Source organism: Urtica dioica, chromosome 8, assembly GCF_054948205.1.
Source record: "Urtica dioica subsp. dioica isolate 48M chromosome 8, U.dioica_male_clone48M_v1_H2, whole genome shotgun sequence".
Lineage (NCBI taxonomy): Eukaryota > Viridiplantae > Streptophyta > Magnoliopsida > Rosales > Urticaceae > Urtica > Urtica dioica.
The window spans coordinates 37,022,208-37,048,354 of NC_142763.1; the positions used below are offsets into that span (position 1 = coordinate 37,022,208).

Below are 26,147 nucleotides of genomic sequence, written 5' to 3' on the forward strand. Positions count from 1 at the left end.
TTCTTGACCTCCAAATGAAAACCTTCCGAACTCTAAAAAGCTCTATAACTTAACAAAAGCTCGAGTGAGACCCCAAATTCGTTGAGCTCATGGTGAGATCAAATTATAAATGAACAAGGTTGAGTCAGGCTCGAGCTCGAAGTTGGTAAATTTAGTTCAAATGAACCGAGCTTGCGTATTCTAATACTTGGCTTGACGCATATTTCGTATATGGATGCAATTAACAACGCAATCCTAAATTCAATAATTGCAAAATATCAAAATGTTGAGGCAGTATGTAGAGAGTAGACCAAAATGTTCTTCTAAATTCTTAGAAATTGTTGTACCATATGTATATAATGTGTGTGTATAGGTGGTAATGAGTGCTTCGTGTAATTAATTATATATGTTTTTTTTTAGCAAACTTAGAGCTGCATGCTAATCAGAAAACTTGTGATTAATTTAGCTGAAGATGTCATCATATGAAAAGCAATTTATTTTAAAGCAATGGAATGCTATCTCTTGACAAAGTTACAAAGTAAGAAGGAAATATTAAAGGAAGACGAGGGAAACACATTCCCTAAATAGGATCAGCCCATGGCATATTTTTGGGTCCAGTTTCTAGCTGTAGATTCATATTTGATTTTGTCACTCTTGCACATATGAGCGATCTCGGGAACAAGTGGGTCGTCTGGGTTGGGATCCGTAAGTAAAGAACATACTGACAGCAAAACCTGCGACCACGTTTTCAAAATATATATATCAAACACATTAACATATATTCTCTCGTATTCTAAAAAAAAAAAAAAAATTAGTTGTACGTATATTATATTTTTATTCACCGTAGTCTCATTTCTCGTCTATATTTGAAAATATTATAAATAATATTCATATATTTGTAGGGCATTACACAATACGCACATGTATATATATATATTGCATTTTTTAAGTTAGGAAAAATTTGGTTATTTACGTAATTCAACTACATACCCAACAATTAATTACTAATTGTAACGAACTATAATGAGTTTTTTTATTATTAATATAACTGTACATGATTTTATTTTGTAGTTTAGTATCATTTTGCACTACCTATATTTCGATAGAGTTCTTATTTCAATATAAAAAAAATTAAAACCTACAATTTCTATACAAGAAACCGAGGGTTTATTTTATAGTTAAAATGGTCAATTTAGCATATTAGCTCTCTCTCTCTCTCTCTCTCTCTCTCTCTCTCTCTCTCTCTCTCTCTCTCTCTCTCTCTCCTTTTTAGCAATTTCACTGTTTTAGGGTCTATTTAACTTTCTTTATCAGTTACATATTCACTTATAATCTCTATTTAGTATTTACAATTTGAAAAAATATTATTTTTTAAATAATTTATGCCTAATACTACTCAATAAATTTAGCACTTTAAAAACACTATGGATATATTGTCTCTTGTTCCCTTTTGGATCTCTCTCTCTCTCTCTCTCTCAGTTGCAAAGTGAAAATAAGGCTAGACTTGGCTAAATTTAGTCCATGCCACCGGAGCGCAAGCCCATTATAACGAGCCCATTCTATGTTAGTTCTATTTGACTTGGCATGCCATTGCTCGGTCCGTAAATCGTGGGAAAAATTCTGTGAGTTCTAGAAATATAGACGTGTTTTTTTTTTAAAAATTGAAAGTGTAAATAAGTTTTAAATTGAAAGCTAAATAAAACTGTAAGAAAGTAAAAAAATCTATATATATATATATATATATATATATATATATATATATATATATATATATCATAAACACTGAAGGAGATAATTGTTTACATTTTGAAAAGCCAATATCTGTAGAATTAAATTATGTTTCCGATATTTGTAGAATGTGTTTTAAAAATTCTATGTCACGGTAATTTTTGTGGAAATAGCCGAAAGTAACCGTTTTTTGTAATTTTGTTTAATATTAGCCGATAAATCTTCTAATTTTCATAAATAAGTGTTTTCAATAGCAAGTTAACCATATTTCAATAGTTATTGATCAGATTTCAATAATGGTTAATTAGATTTCAATAGTTGTTGACTATATTTCAATAACTATTGATCGCATTTCAATAGCTTTAACTAGATTTCAATAACAATTAACCAGATTTTCCATTAATCAAATTTCAATAATTGGAAATTAGATTTTAATAATTGTTGATCAAATTTTGAAACATGAAGATATTTTTATTCAAAAAAAGAGAAACAGATATTAATTAAATTTAAATTAATACTTTTTGAAAAAACAAAAACCAGTGACTTTAGTGGAGACATTTAATGATAAGTTGTACCTTGGATATGGTGAGAGCAGGGCTCCATTGCTCCTTGAGTATGTCCAAGCATATATTGCCGTTGCTATTTATGTTCGGATGAAATACCTTTGTCCTAAAGGCAACCTAAAAATTGAACAAAACAAAAACCAATTTATTTACTTTTAGAATATGTTACGAAGGAAAATACATGCAGTTTTTTATTTTATTTTTTATATATAATTATTTACCTTTGGAGGTTTGAAAGGATAATCAGGTGGAAAATGAATAGTGACAAGGAAAACACCACCTGAGTAGGGGCTATCATTTGGACCAATTATTGTTGCTTGCCAATGGAACATGTCTTCAGCCACAGGCCCTGAAATATTCATCCAAAACAATAGTTATTATATTTATGTACAAAGTTCTTACATATAAAATATATATAAAGTGAATATAAAATTCAACTGTTGTCTTGAACGAATATATTAGACACCCACTTTAATATATATTTTTATATATATATAAATATCTCATTATTAATTAAATTTTATATTAATAATTATTAATTACAAATATTAATATTAATTTTAATAAATACTAATTCTATTTTTGCAAACTGCTACAACTTTATTATAACAGTTCACCAAACAACTGTCTATTTTTTTCAAAACATCAATTTTTTTCTAAAAAAAAAAAAAAAAAAATCAGTAAGAAAATTTAATTTTAACCAGTGATTATGTTTGCTTTTCTCTACATATAAAATAATAACAACAAAAGCATTTTTTTAAGAGCAACAAGTACAAAAAGCATTGATAAGGGCTTCGATTATATTTGCCTGCACTGCATGAAGTTGGTGGATCTCTTTGCAAGTCCTTGAGCTCTTTCACTATTCTCTTTGTTGCCATTAGAGAACCTTTGTTCCGCAGAGTAATTGAAGCTATAACTTTGATACAAAGTTAAGATAAATGGGTTTTGCAAAGAAGAAGGGAAAAACTATCTGTGAAACACCTTGTACAATTTCTGGAGGGAAATCTGGTGTATTTATATATAAAATGCTAAGAGGGAGTACATGGGAATTTAGGCTGTGAGTGAAAAGAAAAGAAAAAACTACCTATGGATTGAAACTTTTGGGCTGCTCAAAGTGGGAACAGAATATATTCTATAAATTTATTCATTAAAACGAAAGTAATATAAAGTTATATAAATGAAGATTCGGAATTGGAGAGGACACCGTTGTTCATACGCATTAAGCCAAAATTCCATAATCCATACGTGTTTTTCTTATATGCAAATATACCCATATTTTTATTATTTATTCATAATACACTCGTTTGCTTAATGTGTCTTTTGAATAAGTTTGCATGTATGGTTTATAAAAAAGAGATTTCTAACATACTAAGCCATTAAAACTTATCAATTTCGATTTGTCACACGTTTGAGATTTTTTTTGAAAAATAGCATTACGCATACGTGTCATTAATTTTGGTAGATTTAAATCTCAATTTTATTCTTCCCCTTTTTAACGATTTTAATTTGAAAATATTTGAAAATGCGTTTGAGATTTTTATTTTTATTTTTGTTAGGTGGTTACTTTCCTTTTTTTTTAGTTTTTTATTTCGAAAAATTTGCTACGTGATTGCTTTTCCTTTTTCATAAGTTTAAGTTTGTAATTTCGTTTCCTTCAAATAATTTGCTAGGAGACTTCTTTTCCTTTTTTATAGGTATTTAATTACCTTTTTTATATAAGTATTCAGTTACAATTTTAGTGAGCGCATTTAAATTCATTTTGAATGACTAAGTCAATATGTTTTATATTTGTTTCCAAATATATAGCAATCTCTTAATGACACACTCATTTACGTTGATTTGATAATTTTTTTCAATTTACGTATGAGCGGCTGATAAAATTTTCAGCTAGTAATTGATAATAATTATCAATAAATTTTTTGAGTTTTTTCGTTTATGATTTTTATTCAAATTTATACAGTAAATATTCATTAATAATCCTTAATAATTTTTACATTCTCAGATTTTTAATTTTGCAATTATGATTTACTTTAAATTTGCATTATGTAGTTTTTTTTCCTTTCCGAGAGTAGATTTAAAAAAAATTAATTAATGGTTGCTTAAATTAAGGAATTAGTTACAAGATTATTTATGTTGTCGGCCCGTCTCGGACCGACGAGGGCAAAAGCGTCACTTCGACCCACATGACTGGCGCGAGGCCTCGGACGGCGAAACCTTGCCTCGGCCATTGGCCGGCCCAAAGTTGACTCAGCCATTGGCCGGTCTAAACCAATGGCCGACCCAAGGTTCAGCTGGCCAATGACCAGCCCAATGCTCAGCCAGCCAATGGTCGACCCAAGGGTCAGCCGGCCAATGGCCGGCCGAAGGTTCAGCCCCTTCACTCGGTCAATGGCCGAGTGAACCTTTAGCCGGCCAGGCAGTTCACTCGGCCAATGGCCGAGTGAACCTTCAGTCGGCCAAGCTCTTCACTCGGCCAAGGGCCGAGTCAACTTCATATGACCCAAGGCTCAGCCGACCAATGGCCGACCCGAGAGGCTCACTCGGCCAAGGGGTTCCCCAAACACCCCTTGGTCGCCTATAAATACAAGGGTCCCCCCCTTGACCCAGGTAATCCATTTTTGAGTACCGAAACGCTGTCGAAGTCATACTTCACTCGTTTCGCTCATCTTTGGCCTCTCACCCTCTAAAACCTATATACTCCACCTCAATCCCACTAATGTTGAGCGTCGGAGAGGTAAACAGAGGCACCCCCTCTGTTTCCCCTTTGTAGTTCACGTGTTCTTTCTTCCTTTTTAGGTGCTTGGATGAACTCAAGGGACATTCGCAGCTAAGGGAAGACTCGGGATACCGAATCCGACACGCTCGAGCCCGAACACGACCACTTGGTCCGACCTTGGGTCGAACCGTTTGAGGCTCCTAATTCGTTGTTCGAAAACGAGCGACAACATTTTGGCGCTAGAAGGAGGGGATCTCCCAACCTTGGCAACGCTCTCCCTTCCAACCTCTTTTCTCGCATTCGGTAAGACTCTCGATAGATGAGTCACCGGCCGACCACCTCCGTGGGCACTCGAGCGACTAGCTCGAGGTACGGCCTCAGGAACCTAGCACATCGTCTAGGAGGGCAACCTCGTGACAACGAGGGCCAGCCCCAAGACCTGGCAAATGACCCCGAGGCCACGCTTCGAGAGGACACGGCTCGAGGGCTTGCCGAGCTCCTAGACCGCCCTAGCGTCGACAGCGCGCTTATCACCGCCCTCCTCGGCTACGGCGTCAAGGACCACGTCAACCACGACCAAAGAGACCCCAACAATGTGGCAAGATAAAAAATCGACGAGGCCAACCTCGACCGCGCTATTCACGAAAGTGAACGCGCACGCACGCCTTCGAGGAGACTCCCTCAGGCAACCATGTCGAGACATCCATCGTCGAGTGAACAAACACGTGCGCCCTCGAGGGGACACCCCCGAGAGACCACATCAAGACAAGGATCGAGCAATATTCGAGGACGCTCAATCTCAAGGTCCCGAAAGGGACGCTCCAAGCTCACCATTTGCGTCCAAAACCCTTTTAGAGACGACGACGTCGATGATCGCGGCATCCGTCGAGGGCGTCGCCTGAATGATGTACCCTTGCCAAGGGTGATAGGAACGGCCAGCGGAGACTTGAGAGACCGCCTCAATTCGGTCGGCGGTGACTTGAGAGACCGTCTCAATTCTCGAAGGGAATCTCATGGGAGTGACTTGAGGGATAAACTCAACACCCGACGCGAGATCACAAGAAAAGTCATCTCGGACACTAACCACCCAACGTTGTTAATCAAGCATCCAACAAGAAGCGAGTCGCCACACTCATGGCACCGGTCACCGGTCCCGACTCGCGAAGGAAGAGGCGTAGAAATGGTCAAGTCCCTGATGACCATCCTTCTCCGGCCCCGAATCAATCCTTCGTCCCTCTCAACGCAACACCCGACAGGATCCTGAGCTTACACAGAGAGAAGCTGGGATCTCCGCCTCCAATGAAGAAGGACCCCGCAACGCGGGATAGGAGCAAACGGTGCGAATATCACCAAGACCACGGACACGTGACAACGAAATGCTATTGACTCCCTGATTCGAGACGGGAATCACAAAGAGTTCGCGGCATGCGCTAGCAAGGTGACAACCCCGACTGAGCGCCCGACTCGTCAAAAGAAAGAGAACGTCATCACCGCTGCAATAAGCCCCATGATAGGCAACGTCTCAAAAACCTCGAGCATGAGAAAAGTGAGACGATGAGCGCGGTTCATCGACTAAAGAACAAGCTCGCACCATTCGCGGCCACGACCGACAAAGTTTTCGCCTTTAAATTCATGCCTGAACTTGCTCGACTTTGTAATTTCAAGCACGTTGTTTTCTTTCTCAAAGAAGGCCAAGTGCCATGGCAAGCTGTAACAACCTCCTTATTGCAATAAAAAAAAGTTATTCTACACATTGTGATGTATTATTGTATATCCCCTACACGAGAGTTTCCTGGTTTTCGTCTCACAAACACAAGAAACTCGGGGGGCTAATGGGGAACAATACTCAGTGAAAACGAGACCCTCAAAAAACAAAAAATAAGAGTGTAACGAAGTCTCAAGGGGCCGATGGTTAGGCCGGAGGTCCCAAAGAGAAAAAATATCCGCCCACGAGTCGACTAACTAGTCCTCGTGTCAACTTTGCGCATAACTCCTCGAGTTGAGTTCGCTCCTCGAGTCGAATCCCCATACACGAGCTGACTGACTAGTCCTCGTATTGACTCTACACACGACTCCTCGAGTTGAGTTCACTCCTCGAGTTGAGTTCACTCCTCGAGTTGAGTCCACTCCTCGAGTCGAGTACCGAGTCCACGAGTCGACTAACTACTCCTCGTGCCGACTCTACATGACTCCTTGAGTTGAATTCACTCCTCGAGTTGAGTCCCGAGTCCTCGAGTCGACTAACTACTCCTCGTGCCGACTCTACATGGCTCCTCGAGTTGAGTTCACTCCTCAAGTTGAGTTCACTCCTCGAGTCAAGTACCGAGTCCATGAGTCGACTAACTACTCCTCGTGCCGACTCTACATGACTCCTCGAGTTGAGTTCACTCCTCGAGTTGGGTTCACTCCTCGAGTTGAGTCCCGAGTCCACGAGTCGACTAACTACTCCTCGTGCCGACTCTACATGACTCCTCGAGGTGAGTTCACTCCTCGAGTTGAGTTCACTCCTCGAGTTGAGTATCGAGTCCACGAGTCGACTAACTACTCCTCGTGCCGACTCTACATGACTCCTCGAGTTGAGTTCACTCCACGAGTTGAGTTCATTCCTTGAGTTGAGTTCACTCCTTGAGTTGAGTCCCGAGTCCACGAGTCGACTAACTACTCCTCGTGCCGACTCTACATGACTCCTCGAGGTGAGTTCACTACTCGAGTTGAGTTCACTCCTCGAGTTGAGTCCCGAGTCCACGAGTCGACTAACTACTCCTCGTGCCGACTCTACATGACTCCTCGAGTTGAGTTCACTCCTCGAGTTGAGTCCCGAGTCCACAAGTCGACTAACTACTCCTCGTGCCGACTCTACATGACTCCTCGAGGTGAGTTGACTCCTCGAGTTGAGTCCCGAGTCCATGAGTCGACTAACTACTCCTCTTGCCGACTCTACATGCACTACCATAAATTTGGCCTCACTACTACAAAATACCCTTTTAGAGTCGCTCAAAAAGCGACGCGTTATATTTTGGGCGTCGCTTTTTGAGCGACGCATATGTTAGTGACGCCCAAAGGTTTGGCGTCGCTTATGACCGAGCGACGCTCCACGTAAGCGCCACGTTGGATTGGCGGGTTTTTTTTAATTGGGCGTCGCTCTTTTTATTGGTGTCGCTTTATAAAAAAAAAGCGACTCCAGCCTGGAGTCGCTTAATTTTTGAGCGACTCCAGGCTGGCGTCGCTTTTTATTTAAGCGACTCCAGGCTGGCGTCGCTTTTTATTTAAGCGACGCCAGAATTTTTTTTTTTTTTTTTAAAAAATACGTTTACTTACTATAATTTTCCTACAACAAAACAGACGAAACAATACTCAAACCAACCAGAAAATCAGATAAAAACAGCTCAAATTTTTCGTGCTAAATTTCATAATCAAGTTTTTAACATAACAAAATAACAGTTAACGCAGTTTTTACAATCAGTTTACCATTTTCATATCTTAACGCATCATAGTTCAATATAAAGACATCAACATACCATCCACAATAATTCTAGCATAATCTTGTCGAAGTTCGTCCATCTCGGTATCACTGTAAGTTTGCAACGATCGCAAACTGAAATCAAAATAAATAAGCATATTAATAAACATACTAAGAAACTCTATTGATTAGATACTTACATGTGCGAGGGTATCACAGAATGATCTCCCTCTAAAAAAATCTCTCATCATGAGTAAGACAAAATATCCGCACTCCGTACTTGAAGGTTGTTTCGGGCCCTATGATAAAATACATCATTTTTATGAACATGTTTATATTAAAATTATGTATGTTTTATAGTACATTGTCCTTATGCCAAGTGACCTTCAACGGCACGTTAAAATATCTTCAAAACGCTCTACATAAGATAAGTTTAATAAGTCTAAATGCACGATATAATTGTAGTTGTATAATGTCATATATGATAAAAAAAAAAAAAGTTACTACTTACGTTGAGAGGACGGATTTTAGATCACTCTGAATAGCATGATGAAGAGGATCAAAACGTGTAAACTCGAACGAGAACTACGATAAACTCAAAACCCAAGAAGTAATCTTAGTAAGCAAGCTTGTTCTTCCTTTAATAAATATAACTTCATTTATCCAAAATGAAACTAGAAAATAATTCCTAGCAAAACAAATATCGTTTGTTTTCTTTTCTGAATTTCAAGGAAATACCCGAAATCTACAATAATCATCACTAGCTCACATTAGAGATTTTTAAACTTACCATCACACGGCCAAGATAACAAAACACACGGCCAAGTTCAAATCTAACACCAAACTCGTCCAAAAATCCGTAGTAGTCACAAACCCAACTACAAATCAATCAAATAATCATGAAAATAATCTCAGAATCTCCATATCGTATTCAAAATTAAGAACCCCCAATTTCAAACATTCATAACCCTAAATTTACAATCTCGTCCAAAATTCATGAGAAACTCAAACAAATGCTTTCAATTCACAATTCCGAGCGCAAATCAATACTATTCGGTTACTAATCCATATCAAATCCACTTCAATTTTACAAATCCCAGCCAGAAATCAAAATTCCCAATCTAAGAGCAAAACCCTAGATTTCCAAAAATCCAACTCGGGTTTGATTTTCTCACCAAATCTCTGTGAGATTCCGACTCCTCGGTGTGTGTTCTCTCTCTCCCGGTGATTCTTTCTCGAGCCGGCACCTTGATGGCTCGCGGCGTTCTTGCGTCTCGGAATAGCATGATGAAGAAGATCAAAATGGACGACGGTAAATAACAACAAATGTACATCCTTCACACCGAAATCAATAAAAAAAAACCTAAGAATCTTTACTCATAACATCATGAAATAAAAATAAAATAAAAACAACAAAAAACCTAAAAAAACCCTAAAACTAATCTCTTACCCGTGCGTCACGACCGAAAACGTTCACCAAAACCACGACGCCGGCCGGAGTAAAGTGCTAGAAATGTGTAACGGTGGTGGAGGTGGTCGGTGGAGATGTGTAATGGTGGTGGAGGTGGGTTTCAATGGAGGATTTTGGGGTTTTTGGAGAGAAAATGTCGAAGAAGAAGATGAAGTGATAACTGTTGTGAGAAATCTCGAGACTTATGCATTTTTTTATAAAGGAGAGGGGGGGGGGGGGGGGGGGGGGGGGCGACTCCAGGCTGGCATCGCTTTTTATTTGAGCGACGCCAGAAATCTTTTTTTTTTAATATTTAAAAAATACGTTTACCCACTATAATTTTCCCGCAACTCCAGGTTGGCGGGTGTCGCTCGCTTTTTGAGCGACGCCACGTCACGTGTATCTGGTGTCGCTCAGTTACCTGGCGCCGCTCAAAAAGCGAGCGACGCCAGGCCACATGGCCCAATCAAATTATAATGCATTAATTTTAATCTTTTCCACGTCAAACGAGCTCCAAAAAATAAGGTTATGCGTCGCTCAAAAATGTACCCGACGCAAATATAGCGACTTCTAATAGGTATTTTGTAGTAGTGCCTCTAACTACTGCCGAACGCCATAGTCATTTTAAGTCGACTACAGTTTATCGACTGTCATCTATTGCACTGGAGTCTTATCTCTTTTATTATGACTCCAGTTTTTGGCCGTAGTGTATCTGTTTTATAATACTGTAGTTAAAATATATAACTACATTTTTTAGATGTAGTCTTACTAGTCTCATCTATAAATACTACAGCGTTATGCTGTAGTTATATAGAACTCAATTACATAAGAAAAAAACGCTACAGTTTTAACAAGTAGTCTTGATTGATTCAATTAGACAGACTACGACGTTTTTGTGCAATCTATTGCACTGGAGTCTTATCTTTTTGTTTATGACTTCAGTCTTTTTTGTTGAAGACTACATCTTTTAGGTGTAGTTGAAATTCATGAAATTATATTTTAACAATATAGACTACATCTTATTTATGTAGTTTATACAATAATATATATTTAAATAAATATAAAATAAAATACATTTATAATAAATAAATATCCAAAAAATACATAATAAAAATATAGAATCATTTATACATCCCTAAAGAATTTTAAACGAACATCAATACAAAAACTCAATATAATCCAACATCAGATTTGTTTTGCCGCTGATAACTTGAAAGAAAGCAGCAAGGTTAAGCAAAATTAACCTCTCTCCCATTTCAAGAAATCCCCTAAATCCCTCACTCCTGGTAGTCGGGTTCTTCTTCCTCTTCCTCGTTGTGGAGCCAAGGGAACGGGATCAGGTTCACAGCTAGCTTCCTCAGGTCGGAGTTGAGCTGTCCTGGGAACCGCAGACAGCAAGTGACTCTGGACATGGTTGCAGAGATCAAGTGGTTCAAGTCACCGACTGAAAAAACCAAGATCAAAGTTGAATAACCATATCTTTGTGGTAGGGCTTACGAACCACATCTATGGAAATTGTCTGATTCGTTCCAGTGCTACCTATGTTGATACTAATCTTTCTTAATGCATTTAGTTTTAATATACATAGACAATTCACAGGAAAAAATGTGTAAACATAACTAAGACAAACAGGTTTCTTTTCATTATGTTATAAATCTCATGATCTAGAGTTAAATCGAAAGAGAGAAGAGAGAAATTACTCACAGCTAGGAGTGGAGAGCTTGAGAGTACGGAAGCATATGTCGTACAGAGCCTCATTGTCGAGAACCATGCACTCGTCGGCGTTCTCGACAAGTTGGTGGACGGAGAGAGTTGCGTTGTAAGGCTCCACGACAGTGTCGGAGACCTTCAGGGATGGGAAGACCGAGAAGGTCATCACAATTTCAAAACCAAGTGATCATTTAGCTCATACTGAATTTAATAAATAACAAAGATTCAGTAAAAAGCCTTTGATCACAACATCACATTCTGTTATACTTGGTTCAATATACAAGTCATAATTCCACAATTTATTTCCAAACATCGACTTGGGAGACTTTAAATCTGACTCAAAATGCAACATAAACAAAACTATGATTGCAAGTCAATGCTATAAGACAAAGTAAATCAAGTAAACAATTACCAACAGTAATTCCAATAATGAAATAGTACTTCTGATCTATAAACATAAGGTTTTTGTAATAAAAAAAGGCTTTTACAACCAAAAATAAAATTACATGATGCCAAACATTAAACATCACAGCTTTTACTTCTCTGTTTATACAAGACAATGACAAAAACAACATCCACAAAAATAAATAATGGAAAGAAACAGTAAAAGAAATCAGACCTTGAGGAAAATATTTTTATTAGTGCAAGATGAGGCTTTCTATGAGTACAACGAAGCCTAGTTTTGTTTGAAGAGCGACTGGACTCTCTCGCTTCGAGAGGCCGCACAGCGCCACTGCCGCCTCCTACGTAAAAGCTCGTCCACATCGAGACGCTGAACCTCATTGTCCAGCCCCGCCTCACTGTCGCTCGAGCGGCAGCTCCGCCATATTTTGGACAGCGCATTCGCCGAACCGAACCGCCGTCTTAGGCTTTACGCAGCCCGCCTATGCCGAGCAGCAACCTTGCTGCCGACCCTAGACCCTCAGCCAAACTTGTTAAAAATGCTAAAAATTTGGTATTTAAACGATACTCACCAACCATTCTCGATGAAGCCTTTGTGCCAAATCTTCCTTATCCGATCACGTTGTTGGAAGAGAAGCCCTGACTTTAGCGGCTTGAATTGCGGCCGCATCGCTCAAGTCCACGGCCTTGTCTCCGACGGTTTTCACCGCTGCTTCTAGAGATTGTCCGATAGTGACTAAGCTCGGTGTTGATCTCTGAGCTGTTAGAGCCTCTCTAATAGTTTTATTTTAGATTCAAAACAAATATAATCAAACCAAAAATCAGATTTAAAACCAACTAAACCAGTTTGAAAAAACAAACGCATAAAGAACAAATATCCAGAGCGAGGCTTAGATTCAAGCAATCAAACCAAACTGAAACTCGAATCCAAAGTCTCAGAATTCCAAAGGTCATAAGTAAGACGAGAGAGAGAGAGAAAAACACCAACACGACCATAAGTGAACGAGAGACAATAAAACCAAACCAAAGCACGAAACACTTCTCAGCCCTAAATTAAAACCCAGAAATCTAAAACAAGAACTCCAGCCATCAAGACAACAATCTCAGCCACGGAAATCAACAACTAAGACCCACGAGAGATAAACACAACGAAAAGCCCCAAATATCCAAAACTAAATACCTAATCTCAGATTCAAGGCTGATAGGGGTTTTATGTTTTACCTTGCTTGAACGAATTTCAGAGCACTCATGGACTCTTTCACTTCCTCCCAATCAACGCTTAATCTCGCTGAAACCAAGGAACCACGAGCTCAGTCACGAGTTCGTGGAGGGGAAAAGAAACGTGGAAGAAGAAGACCGGAGAAGATGAAGAAGATTGACGGCGATGGGTGAAAATACGAGATGAGAGAGAGAGAGTATCTGAGGTTTACGAAGAGAGAGAGAGAGACTGAGAATGTGAGATATACGAAGATGAGAGAGATAGGGTTTATTTTTTTTACTTGGTCGATTTTAGACTTGAGATTTTGATGTACCGGTTAAAACAAAAAAATTAGTGGGAAATTTCCCTCCAACATCAAAATAGTGAAATGTTAGAAATTTATTTATTTTTTTAGTGCTACCACTACTTTTTTAGATTTAGCTGTAGTGAAATGTGCTAAATTTTAGTGGGAAATTTCCTTCCATTCAAAAGTGGTGAAATTTTGGTAATTTATAAATTTTTGGCTATTACCACTACTTCTTTATATTGACTGTAGAGAAAAAAAGACCATTAGCTACAGTTTTATATTCGACTAGAGTCTAATATATGCCTAGAAAAAGGTGACCGTAGTCTGTATTCAAAGACTCCATTAAAAGGCTAAACTGATGTTAAAAAAAACTGTAGTTATATCCCACATTTATGGTAATGATGACTCCTCGAGTTGAGTCCCGAGTCCACGAGTCGACAAACTACTCCTCGTGCCGACTCTACATGACTCCTCGAGGTGAGTTCACTCCTCGAGTTAAGTTCACTCCTCGAGTTGAGTCCCGAGTCCACGAGTCGGCTAACTACTCCTCGTGCTGACTCTACATGACTCCTCGAGTTGAGTCCCGAGTTCACGAGTCGACTAACTACTCCTCGTGCCGACTCTACATGACTCCTTGAGGTGAGTTCACTCCTCGAGTTGAGTTCACTCCTCGAGTTGAATTCATTCCTCGAGTTGAGTTCACTCATCGAGTCGAGTATCGAGTCCACGAGTCGACTAACTACTCCTCGTGCCGACTCTACATGACTCCTCGAGTTGAGTTCATTCCTCGAGTTGAGTTCATTCCTCGAGTTGAGTTCACTCCTCGAGTTGAGTCCCGAGTCCACAAGTCGACTAACTACTCCTCGTGCCGACTCTACATGACTCCTCGAGGTGAGTTCACTCCTCGAGTTGAGTCCCGAGTCCACGAGTTGACTAACTACTCCTCGTGCCGACTCTACATGACTCATCGCACTCCTCGAGTTGAGTCCCGAGTCCATGAGTCGACTAACTACTCCTCGTGCCGACTCTACATGACTCCTCGAGGTGAATTGACTCCTCGAGTTGAGTCCCGAGTCCACGAGTCGACTAACTACTCCTCGTACCGACTCTACATGACTCCTCGAGGTGAGTTCACTCATCGAGTTGAGTCCCGAGTCCACGAGTCGACTAACTACTTCTCGTGCCGACTCTACATGACTCCTCGAGGTGAGTTCACTCCTCGAGTGGAGTTCACTGCTCGAATCGAGTACCGAGTCCACGAGTCGACTAACTACTCCTCGTGCCGACTTCACATGACTCCTCGAGGTGAGTTCACTCCCCGAGTTGAGTTCACTCCTCGAATCGAGTACCGCGTCCACGAGTCGACTAACTACGCCTCGTGCCGACTCTACATGACTCCTCGAATTGAGTTCACTCCTCGAGTTGAGTCCCGAGTCCACGAGTCGACTAAATACTCCTCGTGCCAACTCTACATGACTCCTCGAGTTGATTTCACTCCTCGAGTCGAGCTCCGAATCCACGAGTTGACTGATAAGTCCTCTTGCCGACTCTACACATGACCAACCCTCGAGTCGACCTCACGCGTGGCTCCTCAGGTCTGGTCTATTCCTTGAGTTTCGACTTGAAAGTCCTCATGTCAGACATGCACGACTTCTTGACTCACTAATAATCGATAGACTCGCAAGTTTTGATGATAAATCTGCGTGCTCTCATACGCAACACAAAACTGTCCCTAACGACGTGCTTATGTCGCCCCTAACGGCGCACCAAAATTCGCTCCACGACGCTATCGTGAGAGAAAGAATAGGCCAATTGAGTCCCCAAACGTGACGCGCGCGCCATGGCGTCGCGTTCACAAGGGCACAAGACTCGACCCAAGAGACTCAACCCGAAAACGCGACCAGTGCACTAAGGTGCCACACTCGCCGGGGGATCAAGTCTACACCTAACCCCGCCTATTACATGACACGCGCACCCAAGGGTGCCACGATCATAAGGTGGTATGGTCATGCTCGCCGCCCAGCTCGTGCCCCAATAAGCAGCAAGTCACAAATGGGTTTCAAAGGCCTGCGCCCGCCGAACGAAACTGGTCTAGCCAGCGTCCACGGAAAACCTGGTCACGCAAATGTGGCACCAAGGCCCCACGGGGCCCAAGCCGTGCAAATCGATCACGCCTTCATTGGTAGGTCGAGAAAATAAGCCGCGCACAATCAAGACGTGCAAATCGATCACGCCTTCATTGGTAGGTCGAGAAAATAAGCCGCGCACAATAAAGCCATGCAAATCGATCACGCCTTCATTGGTATGTCGAGAAAATAAGCCCCGCACAATAAAGTCATGCAAATTGATCACGCTTTCATTGGTAGGTCGAGAAAATAAGCCGCGCACAATAAAGCTGTGCAAATCGATCACGCCTTCATTAGTAGGTCGAGAAAATAAGCCACGCACCGCCAAGCCGCGCGAATCAATTACGCCTTCGTCGACAAATCGAGAAAATAAGACGCGCATCAATAACACCGTACGAGTCGATTACGATAGTACGTCGAGAACATAAGACACACAAAACCAAAGACATCCCTCGTGACGCACAAAAGCCGTCCCTCGCGACGCACAAAAGCCGTCCCTCGCGATACACATAGCCATCCCTCGCGACGCACAAAAGCCGTCCCTCGCGACGCATTAAAATCCCTTCTACGGTGCGATCACAACCTCGAGAGCGTTCGTCCCGGGTCCGCACGTCAGTTCAAGTACTGAGTTTCCACTCTACCCACGCTCGACCGAAAACTCGGGGGGCTAATATTGTCGGCCCGTCTCGGACCGACGAGGGCAAAAGCGTCACTTCGACCCACATGACTGGCGCGAGGCCTCGGACGGCGAAACCTTGCCTCGGCCATTGGCCGGCCCAAACCAATGGCCGGCCCAAGGTTGGCTCAGCCATTGGCCGATCCAAACCAATGGCCGACACAAGGTTCAGCCGGCCAATGACCAACCCAATGCTCAGCCAGCCAATGGCCGACCCAAGGGTCAGACGGCCGAAGGTTCAGCCCCTTCACTCGGCCAATGGCCGAGTGAACCTTCAGCCGGCCAGGCAAGTTCACTCGACCAATGGCCGAGTAAACCTTCAGCCGGCCAGGCAAGTTCACTCAGCCAATGGCAGAGTGAACCTTTAGCCGGCCAAGCAGTTCACTCGGCCAATGGCCGAGTGAGCCTTCCAGCAGTTCACTCGGCCCATAGCCGAGTGAACCTTCAGCCGGCCAAGCTCTTCACTTGGCCAAGGGCCGAGTCAACTTCATATGACCCAAGGCTCAGCCGGCCATTGGCCGGCCCAAGCTTTCAGCCGGCCATTGGCCGACCCAAGAGGCTCACTCGGCCAAGGGGTTCCCCAAACACCCATTGGTCGCCTATAAATACAAGGGTCCCCCCCATGACCCAGGTAATCCATTTTTGAGTCCCGAAACACTGTCGAAGTCATACTTCACTAGTTTCGCTCATCTTTGGCCTCTCACCCTCTAAAACCTATATACTCCACCTCAATCCCACTAATGTTGAGCGTCGGAGAGGTAAACAGAGGCACCCCCTCTGTTTCCCATTTGTAGTTCACGTGTTCTTTCTTCCTTTTCAGGTGCTTGGACGAACTCAGGGGGCTTTCACAGCTAAGGGAAGACTCGGGATACCGAGTCCGACACGCTCGAGCCCGAACGCGACCACTTGGTCCGGCCTTGGGTCAAACCGTTAGAGGCTCCTAAATCGTTGTCCGAAAACGAGCGACAACAATTTATTTCCTTTTTTATTTTTTAATTATGTCGCTTATATATGGCGGAAGTTATTTAAGGGTATGGACGTCTTTTTTCCAGTGGTAATAAATTCGCTTGGCTAATAAACATAAATTACCTAAATGGTGGCTATAATGCAATTTTAAGTTTGAAAATGGCTAAAATTCTACCTTGCCCTATATAAAATTGTTTGGAATAGTTGAATGGTTATTTTCAATTAAAATTAAAGTTTAAATATTTAAATATTAGAGATATATCATAATTCATGTTTAATGTTCACTACAAGAAATACGACATTTAGCTATGAAACTATTAGCGACGACTTAATCGTCGCTAATCATGCTTTTAGCGACGATATTATCGTCGCTAATTTTTTGGTGTGAAAACTTTTAAAGTTTGGCGGCAAAGATAATTAGGGACGATTAAATCGTCGCTAATTATTTCTTGTCGTCGTTAAGTTCACGGGAATATATTTAGCGACGATTTTATCGTCGCTAAAGTGTTTTGAATTCATTTAGCGACGATTTTTTTGTCGCTAATAATTTCGAATTAATTTAAAATTTTAACGAAATTTAAAGAGAGAAAAATCCCTCCAATTTAATTAAAACGAAATGATTTAGCGACGATAAATCATTTTAAATTTTGACGAATTTTGAAGAAGGAAAAATCCCTCCAATTTAATTAAAGAGAAATGATTTAGCGACGATTAAATCGTCGCTAAATCTGTAGGAAAACTATTAGCGACGATTAAATCGTCGCTAAATACCTGGTTATGAACTAAAAAGGTAAGTTCATTTAGCTACGAAATTTAATCAGTTAGCGACCATTTTATCGTCGGTAAATGTCTTTAAATACCAGGTCGCATATCAGTTTCCCCCATTTTCATTTTCACGACCTAATCGGCCGAAATCTCCCCCATTTCAACCTCTCCCGCCATCCGCCGAATTCTCGCCCATTTCCTCCTCTACCGCCGTCCGCCGTGTGCCACCGACGCCGTCCTCGTCCTCCCCGGTTAGTCTCTCTCTCTCCTCACATCTCTCTCTCCTCACTTTTCTCTCTCTCCTGCTTGCAGCGTCTCCGCCGTTCCTCCGCCGCTCCGCCGCCGACGCCGTCTCGTCCTTGTCCTCCCCGGTCCGGCTCTTCCTCCCTCACGGTAAGTTATATATATATATATATATATATATATATATATATATATATTAGTTATAAATATAAATGAATTAGTTATATTTACATAATTAGTTATATATTAGTTATAAATATTTATATTAGGTAAAATTATGTAAAAACGATTATGTAGTTTATGTCAAATTAAATGGAATTGTATTTAATTTTTGTTACAAATGATTAAAAATGTGAAATTAATTAGTTGGTATGGATTATGTATTTTAATAATCGAACCGTTGAGGTTGGATTTATTGTTAGTTTTAGGATGTTTTTATGCAGGTTTTAAAGTTAAAGGCTTGATTATTAGATAATTAAACTAAAATTTTATCGTAGAGATGATCTAAATAGGCCATACTAATTTAAATACTCAAATATTAATATTGTTGCTTGATACATAATGCCATTCGGCCACAAAGATAAATGTTTTGAGAGCTCAAGTGATGTTGCTTCTTTGAAATAGCGGCTTGATAAATTTGGACGCCTAAAACAAAATTCTAACATGAATTTTTAAAGGGTAATTGGGCTATTTTAAGAGAATAAGTCGTAATTGGACATTTAGTCGTAAATAGTATGGCATTGTAGCAAAATAACCAAAATGAAACTATGATATTTGTTTTTAGCATATGTTTCACAACTTTTAGGAAAATAGCCAACAAGTTTATGTGATAATAATTAAAGTCTGATTTGCCCTTATTTATTTACAAATTCGTCATTTTCTCTCTCATACTTTTTTCTTACACTTTTTTTTACATAAAAACTTAAAAAAAACCATATCTATCTCATATGAACTCGAAATTGAGTGATTTCAAATCCTACGGATTCGTGACACTGAGATCTTCAAAAATAGATCTATTGTGTTTGATGAAAAATCAAGTTTAATACCATAGATGTAGAAAATCACGTTATTACATTAAATATGGAAATAACTGAAATTTTTTAAAATTATCGACATACATATAATTTTTCATCAAACACAATGAGTCTATTTTTTAAGATCTCGACGCCACGAATTTGTAGAATATGAAATCACTTAATTTCGAGTTCGTATGAGAAAGATACGAATTTTTGAAGTTTTGATGCAAAAAATATTTGAAAAAAAATAGGAGAGAGAAAAGACGAATTTGTTAATAAATAAGGGCAAATCAGACCTTAATTATTGCCACGTAAGCCATTTGGCTATATCCCTAAAAATTGTCAAACATAAGCTAGATCCAAAATCACATGTTTAAAGTGGTCTTGTTAGTTACAATCTAAATAGTATAATAATCGTGTCATACATTATGCTATAAATTATTTGGGTTATCTCATGTTCCTAACGTTTTTTTCTTGTTTTTTTTTTTTGTTATTATATCACATTTCTCAACCTTGTTATAAAACTTCATTTCATTTTTTCATTTTTTTAATAAAAAAAATTAGCTCCGTAAGCCACCTAAATTGTAGGAATTGTAAATTAGCCAACATTTTGTAAATTCTTTGTAAATAGTCAAGTTGTATACGTGTCATCCTATTAACTGTTTATTTTTTTACATGTTTGCCCTTTATTAATTTCGGCCAAGTGTTGCAAATTAGGCAGTTATTTTTTTAAAATTTGAATCAAATATTGAAACCGATTTAGGAAGTTTCAAACGTGAGAATTTGAAAATTTCCAGCAGATTGCAGTTATGGCCGAAAATTTGATTTCCTTTTTAATTAATGAGCTGAAAATAATGGGTGGAAATTGACTGGGCTATAAGAGTCTTTTTCTATCCCGTAAATAAGATGCCCTGGCTATTTACAGGATATTGACAAAACGTGGGCTATATTACAAAACAATATAGCATATATGGCTATATAGCTTAATAACCTTTTTTTATTTTGAAGAAAATACTGGTTTTATTCCTAACCACAAAGGAAAGGGGCTGCTTCAGCCATAACAAGTTCATGTATACAAGAGGGAGGTTCGGCAAACCAAGTAGCCGACCTAGAGAGGGAAAAACAAATAGCAATGATATGAGCAATCTTGTTGCCTTCTCTATTAACTTCGCCTCCTCGAGGATGTCATCAATGAGCAGCTCGGCTTCGTCGACCACCGGCTTCTTACAGAGGAGCATCTCAATCGCTTGGGAAGAATCAGACTCCAAAACGCAAGGAGTAAAACCCCACCCGACCCCGAGATCGACACCAGCCCGCAGCGCCTCCAACACGGCCAACACTATCGTCGCAGCCATGGGCCTGGATCTTCTTAACGCAGCCACAAAGCGCCCATCCTCGTCTCTGATAACACCCCCGAGTCCCATAGGGAGGCTTCCGGAAGGGAAAACCGCGTCAACGTTCACCTTCCAGCAGCCCCTCGGCGGTGGCGATCAAAGGACCAGCGTAGAGGACCTCACGGCCTGAGGCAGACTGCAAAAACCTCTCACGAAATCTTCACAGATTGTGACAACACGCTGAAATACATGCCCAAACTCCCCCTGCTGACCGTGGAGGACTTTGTTTCGATGGTTCCAAACATCCCAAATCATATAGACGAAAAGGGTTGTTACACTGTGTTGGAATTGATCTAGGGTTTAAGAAAAAGTTTAATGATTCGGGTAAGCGGCGGAATTTTAAAAATTTTCTTTTGACAAGTAAAACAATTTTACTAACCTAGACAAAGAGCAAGTACACGTAAATAAAAACTATTATGAGCATTATAAATTTACTAACCTTTTTAGAAGCTTGAACGTTGAGAAGCTTTTGGAAAGTTGCAACGTTCGTCTCCCCTCGCAGCACGTCTCTCTTCCTTCCTCGGCAACACGAGCAACCACGACAGTTTCTATCACAAGAATCACTCGAGAGAAAATGAATTAGTGAGTGGGAAATTTTAAACACTACGACTCAAGAACAAGTCTCAAAGTCGAAGAGCTAAAACCACTACGTCAAATGAGGACCTAGATGCCAAAACAAAAACGCAAGAAAACTAGAGAGAGAAAGAGAGGAGTTCGGCCAAGTCTAGAGAGAGAAGCTCTCAATCTCTAAAACTTTGGATGAATGAAATGAGAAGAATAAGGCCTCTATTTATAGGGGATGGATTACCTTCAACAAGGTAGTTTCCTCTTCTATAGAATATCACATATTCATGAGCAAAATATTCCACTTTTCCTCTTTCATTTGGGCGGCCAAACAAGGCTTCTAGAAGCCTTGGATTTGTTTCCTCTTTTGCTTCCCTTAAGCCTTGGCCGAAAATTCCCGTTCCTCTTGGAGGGAATTTGTTTCAAATGAATTTATTTTCTACTCAAGAATTCAACCTAATTGTAATGAGTGGATCCACTGAATATTATCTATGTTTACCCTTCATGAATATCATCAGCTAGTCGGGATTTACAAAATTACCATTTTACCATTCTAGTTGTTATTTCCTCAACTCATTTGTCGCTTGTGAATAAGTTAGAAACAATGTATTGACGAGGAGCTAACAAGTCACATTGTTTCATCCAAAAAGAGTCAAGACACAATTTGGACACTGGCCAGTTCATTTATTCACATTCCAAGGAACAAAGCATGAGGTGATATACATTGCATTTCAGCAATCTTGTACATGAATTCCATATCTATGAGAACTTTACAAAGTTACTCATGACATCTTCACAACTTAGTACTTCACCAATAGGTCCTATTCAGAATCACATAGTGAGTCCGAACTCTGACTTTCTCAAATGAGAATACGTAAGCTGTGAAATGGCATGTCTCATTTCAGGATTAAGGTAAGCACGATGCAATTCATACGTAGTGACTTCGAGACATAAGAGGTTAAATGGTTTGTTCTTATATTATCTCTAGAAGTGCACTGGTCAATTCAGTACCTTCGGAAGATACTTAGAAGAACTATAGAGTCTCCAACTCTCAATGCCCCATAACCAGACATCATAGATTCTCCTAACAATCGTACTGAGGTCAATAGTCCTTTGACCCTTAGATTGCGAATATATCGTTTTAAGAAAACTACGAAGAGTTTGTTCATGCAAATCTACATTTGTCTCTTCGTAAGTTGTTTAGTTTGTTTATGGACTAAAGACTAATGTTTTATCATAAAGCTTCAAACAGACACGGAAGAATGAATGAACGTTTCCACTTTTTATTAATGAATAAGCAATTACAAGCAAGAGTCTTCATGAGACTTTATTACATCAAATGTACAATATAAAGATTACAACTCTTCTTGTGGGCACCATTGACAACAAACTCCCACTTGACTCAAAGAAGATGTGTGTAGTCTTTCATGCCTAATCCCTCTCGACGTTGGTCGAAGACCTTGTTCGCTAGGGCCTTGGTGAATGGATCTGCCAGGTTGTCCACAAGTTGAGATCTTCTTCACTTCCACGTCTCCGCGCTGCACGATCTCTCGAATCAAATGGTATTTCCTCTCAATATGTTTAGAGCGTTTATGGCTTCGAGGTTCCTTTGAGTTAGCGACAGCCCCACTATTATTACAATAAAGGGTCATGGGCTCGTCGCCGTTTGGAACAACTTCCAAATACTTAAGGAATTTTCTAAGCCATACTCTTTGGATGCTTCACAAGCAGCCACATATTCTGCTTCAATTGTGGAGTCAGCAATGCAAGATTGCTTAATACTCATCCACACAACAGCCCCACCATTAAGGATGAACACAGATCCCGAAGTGGATTTTCTGGAATCCTTATCTGCTTGAAAATCGGAGTCAGTATATCCCGTCATAGTCAGGTCAGTACCTGAGTATGTAAGCATCAAGTTCCTAGTTCTTCGAAGATACTTGAGAACATGCTTAATATCAATCCTGTGCTCGGGTCTAGGGTTGGATTGGAAACGGCTAATTACGCCAACGGCGAAACAGATGTCAGGTCTAGTGCAAAGCATAGCATACATGAGACTTCCTACGGCTGAGGCGTAAGGAATTTTTTGTTGGAATCGATCTAGGGTTTAAGAAAATAATTAACGCTTCGGGAAGCGGCGGAATTTTAAAAAATTTCTTTTACAAGTAAAAAAGGTTTTTACTAACCTAGACACGTGCAAGTACATGTAATTAAAAACTAATATAAGCTAAGAAGTTTACTAACCTTTCTTGAAGCTTGATCTTTGAGAAGCTCTTAGAAAGATGCAACGCTCGTCTCCCCTCGCAACACGTCTCTCTTCCTTTCCTCGGCACCTCGAGCAACCACGAAAGTTTCTATCACTAAATCACTCGAAATAAAGGAATTAGCGAGTGGGCACTTTTAAACACTACGACTTAAGAACGAGTCTTGAAGTCGCAGAGCTAAACACTAGGTCGAATGAGGACCTAGGTGCCAAAACAAAAAATCGAAAATAAACTAGAGAGAGAGGAAGGGGCGTTCGGCCAAGTTCTAGAGAGAGAGTCTCTCAAAATCTCTTAAACTTGGATGAATGAATTGTGAAGAAAAGGGGCTCGTATTTCTAGGAGAGGTCTCACCTTCTATAAGGTAGTTTCCTCTTCTATAGAATATCACATATTCATGAGCCAATTACCTCTTTCCCCACTTGAGATGCTCGGCCAAGGATGCCTTCTAGAAGGCTTGGATTTGTTTCCATTTTTGTTCCTTGCGTTACGTTTTGTCTACTTGGCCGATTCCCTACAAGCATGTGTGGGAAATTTGTTTCCTCTTTTTCTTTTGGCAAGTATCTTGATACATTTATGCACAAAATAATCTCTCCTATTTCTCTATAGGGTAGGCGCCCATATTTGTCTAGAAAAGGCTTCTAGAGTTTTCTTCACTTGTTCATGACAACATAAGAAAAGGCCCATTTAGAATTTCAATAAAATTCTTATGAAATGAAATTAATTCACCAGGCCCAATGATCAAGTCATGGCCGAGTGACATTAAGTCATCAAATGAACTTGTCAAAAAATTTATTGATATTCACTTCGCCTTTTGTCTCAAAAGATAAAAATACCCTTTTGACTATTTTCGTTCTTGTTTTGACTTAGCTTCCAGTTTAACTATTCCTATCGATGTGATTCGTGACAGTGACCTCATGGACCCAAATGAACAAAGCTTGAGCTAAACACTTGGACTCAAAAGTTCACAAACCTTTTCCAAGTTTAGCTTAATGCCAACTGACTCCACTAAAGAGTTGACACTGAAAATCTCTCGGTTCAAATGAATTTATTTTCTACTCAAGAATTCGACCTAATTATGTTGAGCGGATCCACTGAATATTATCCATGTTTACCCTTCATGAATGTCATCAGCTAGTCGGGATTTACTAAATTACCATTTTACCCTTCTAGCTGTTATTTCCTCAACTCCTTTGTCGCTTGTGAATAAGTTAGAAACAATGTATTGACGATGAGCTAACAAGTCACATTGTTTCATCCAAAAGAGTCAGGACTCAATTTGGACACTGGCCAGTTCATTTATTCACACTCCACGGAACAAAGCATGAGGTGACATACATTGCATTTCAGCAATCTTGTTCATGAATTCCATATCTATGAGAACTTCACAAAGTTATTCATGACATTCTCACAACTTAGTACTTCACCAATAGGCCCTGTTCGGAATCACATAGTGAGTCCGAACTCTGACTTTCTCAAATGAGAATACTGAGGTGTGAAATGACATGTCTCATTTCAGGATTAAGGTAAGCATGATGCAATTCATACATAGTGACTTCGAGACATAAGAGGTTAAATGGTTTGTTCTTATCTTGTCTCTAGAAGTGCACTGGTCAATTCAGTACCTTCGGAAGATACCTAGAAGAACTATAGAGTCTCCAACTCTCAATGCCCCATAACCAGACATCATAGATTCTCCTAACAATCATACTAAGGTCAATAGTCCTTTGACCCTTAGATTGCGAATATATCGTTTTAAGCAAACTACGAAGAGTTTGTTCATGCAAATCTACATTTGTCTGTTCGTAAGTTGTTAAGTTTGTTTATGGACTAAAAGACTAAGGTTTTATCATAAAGCTTCAAACAAAGAAAGAATGAATGAACGTTTCAACTTTATTATTAAATGAATAGGCAATTACAAGCAAGAGTCTTCATGAGACTTTATTACATCAAATGTACATTACATCAAATGTACAAAATAAAGACTACAACTCTTCTTGTAGGCACCATTGACAACATTTTTCTCATGTCCTCAATCTCTTGTGCAGTCTTGGGAGACTGGTCCTTAGAGAGCGAGACTCCATGCCTAAATGGTGTTTGGCCCTTCTTGGAGTCTTGCATCGAGAAGCGATCCATCACATTATCAATATAAGATGCTTGAGAGAGTGGCAATGTCCGGTTTTTTTTTATCTCGAAAGATTTGGATCCCCAGAATGTACGCGACTTCTCCTAGATCCTTCATATCGAATCGCTTTGCCAGCCAGACCTTAACCTCAGATAACTTACCCACATCATTTCCTATGAGTAATATATCATCGACATATAGTACCAGAAACACAACTTTACCTTCATGCATTAACTTGTAAACGCACGGCTCATATATTGACTGCTCAAAGCCAAAGCTCTTCACAATTTCATCGAATCTAATATTCCATGACCTAGATGCTTGCTTTAATCTATAAATGGACTTAAGCAACTCATAAACCTTGGTTTCTTGACCTTCTTCCACAAAACCGTCTGGTTGAGCCATGTAAATGCACTCGTCAAGATTTTCATTCAGGATGACCGTCTTGACATCCATTTGCCAGATCTCATAGTCCAGAGCTGTAGCTATGGATAGAAG

General features: G+C 40.0%; 2 protein-coding genes across 2 annotated transcripts; both read right to left on the reverse strand.

Annotated features, from left to right (window-relative positions):
* Positions 1-460: 460 nt before the first annotated feature.
* On the reverse strand, positions 461-3,277 carry LOC149389617 (ubiquitin-conjugating enzyme E2 28-like). The gene is made up of 4 exons (XM_089623117.1): positions 3,079-3,277; positions 2,492-2,619; positions 2,283-2,387; positions 461-713 (listed from the first exon to the last, which is right to left on the reverse strand). Exons 1-4 carry the CDS (start codon positions 3,146-3,148, stop codon positions 570-572), a joined length of 447 nt encoding a protein of 148 aa, XP_089479243.1. The 5' UTR covers positions 3,149-3,277; the 3' UTR covers positions 461-569.
* Positions 3,278-8,303: 5,026 nt separating this feature from the next.
* On the reverse strand, positions 8,304-11,772 carry LOC149389618 (tubulin beta-1 chain-like). The gene is made up of 6 exons (XM_089622681.1): positions 11,601-11,772; positions 11,178-11,340; positions 9,237-9,324; positions 8,958-9,031; positions 8,505-8,581; positions 8,304-8,314 (listed from the first exon to the last, which is right to left on the reverse strand). The coding sequence occupies exons 1-6, from the start codon at positions 11,770-11,772 to the stop codon at positions 8,304-8,306; spliced, it is 585 nt and encodes a 194-aa protein (XP_089478807.1).
* Between the last annotated feature and the right edge of the window lie 14,375 nt (positions 11,773-26,147).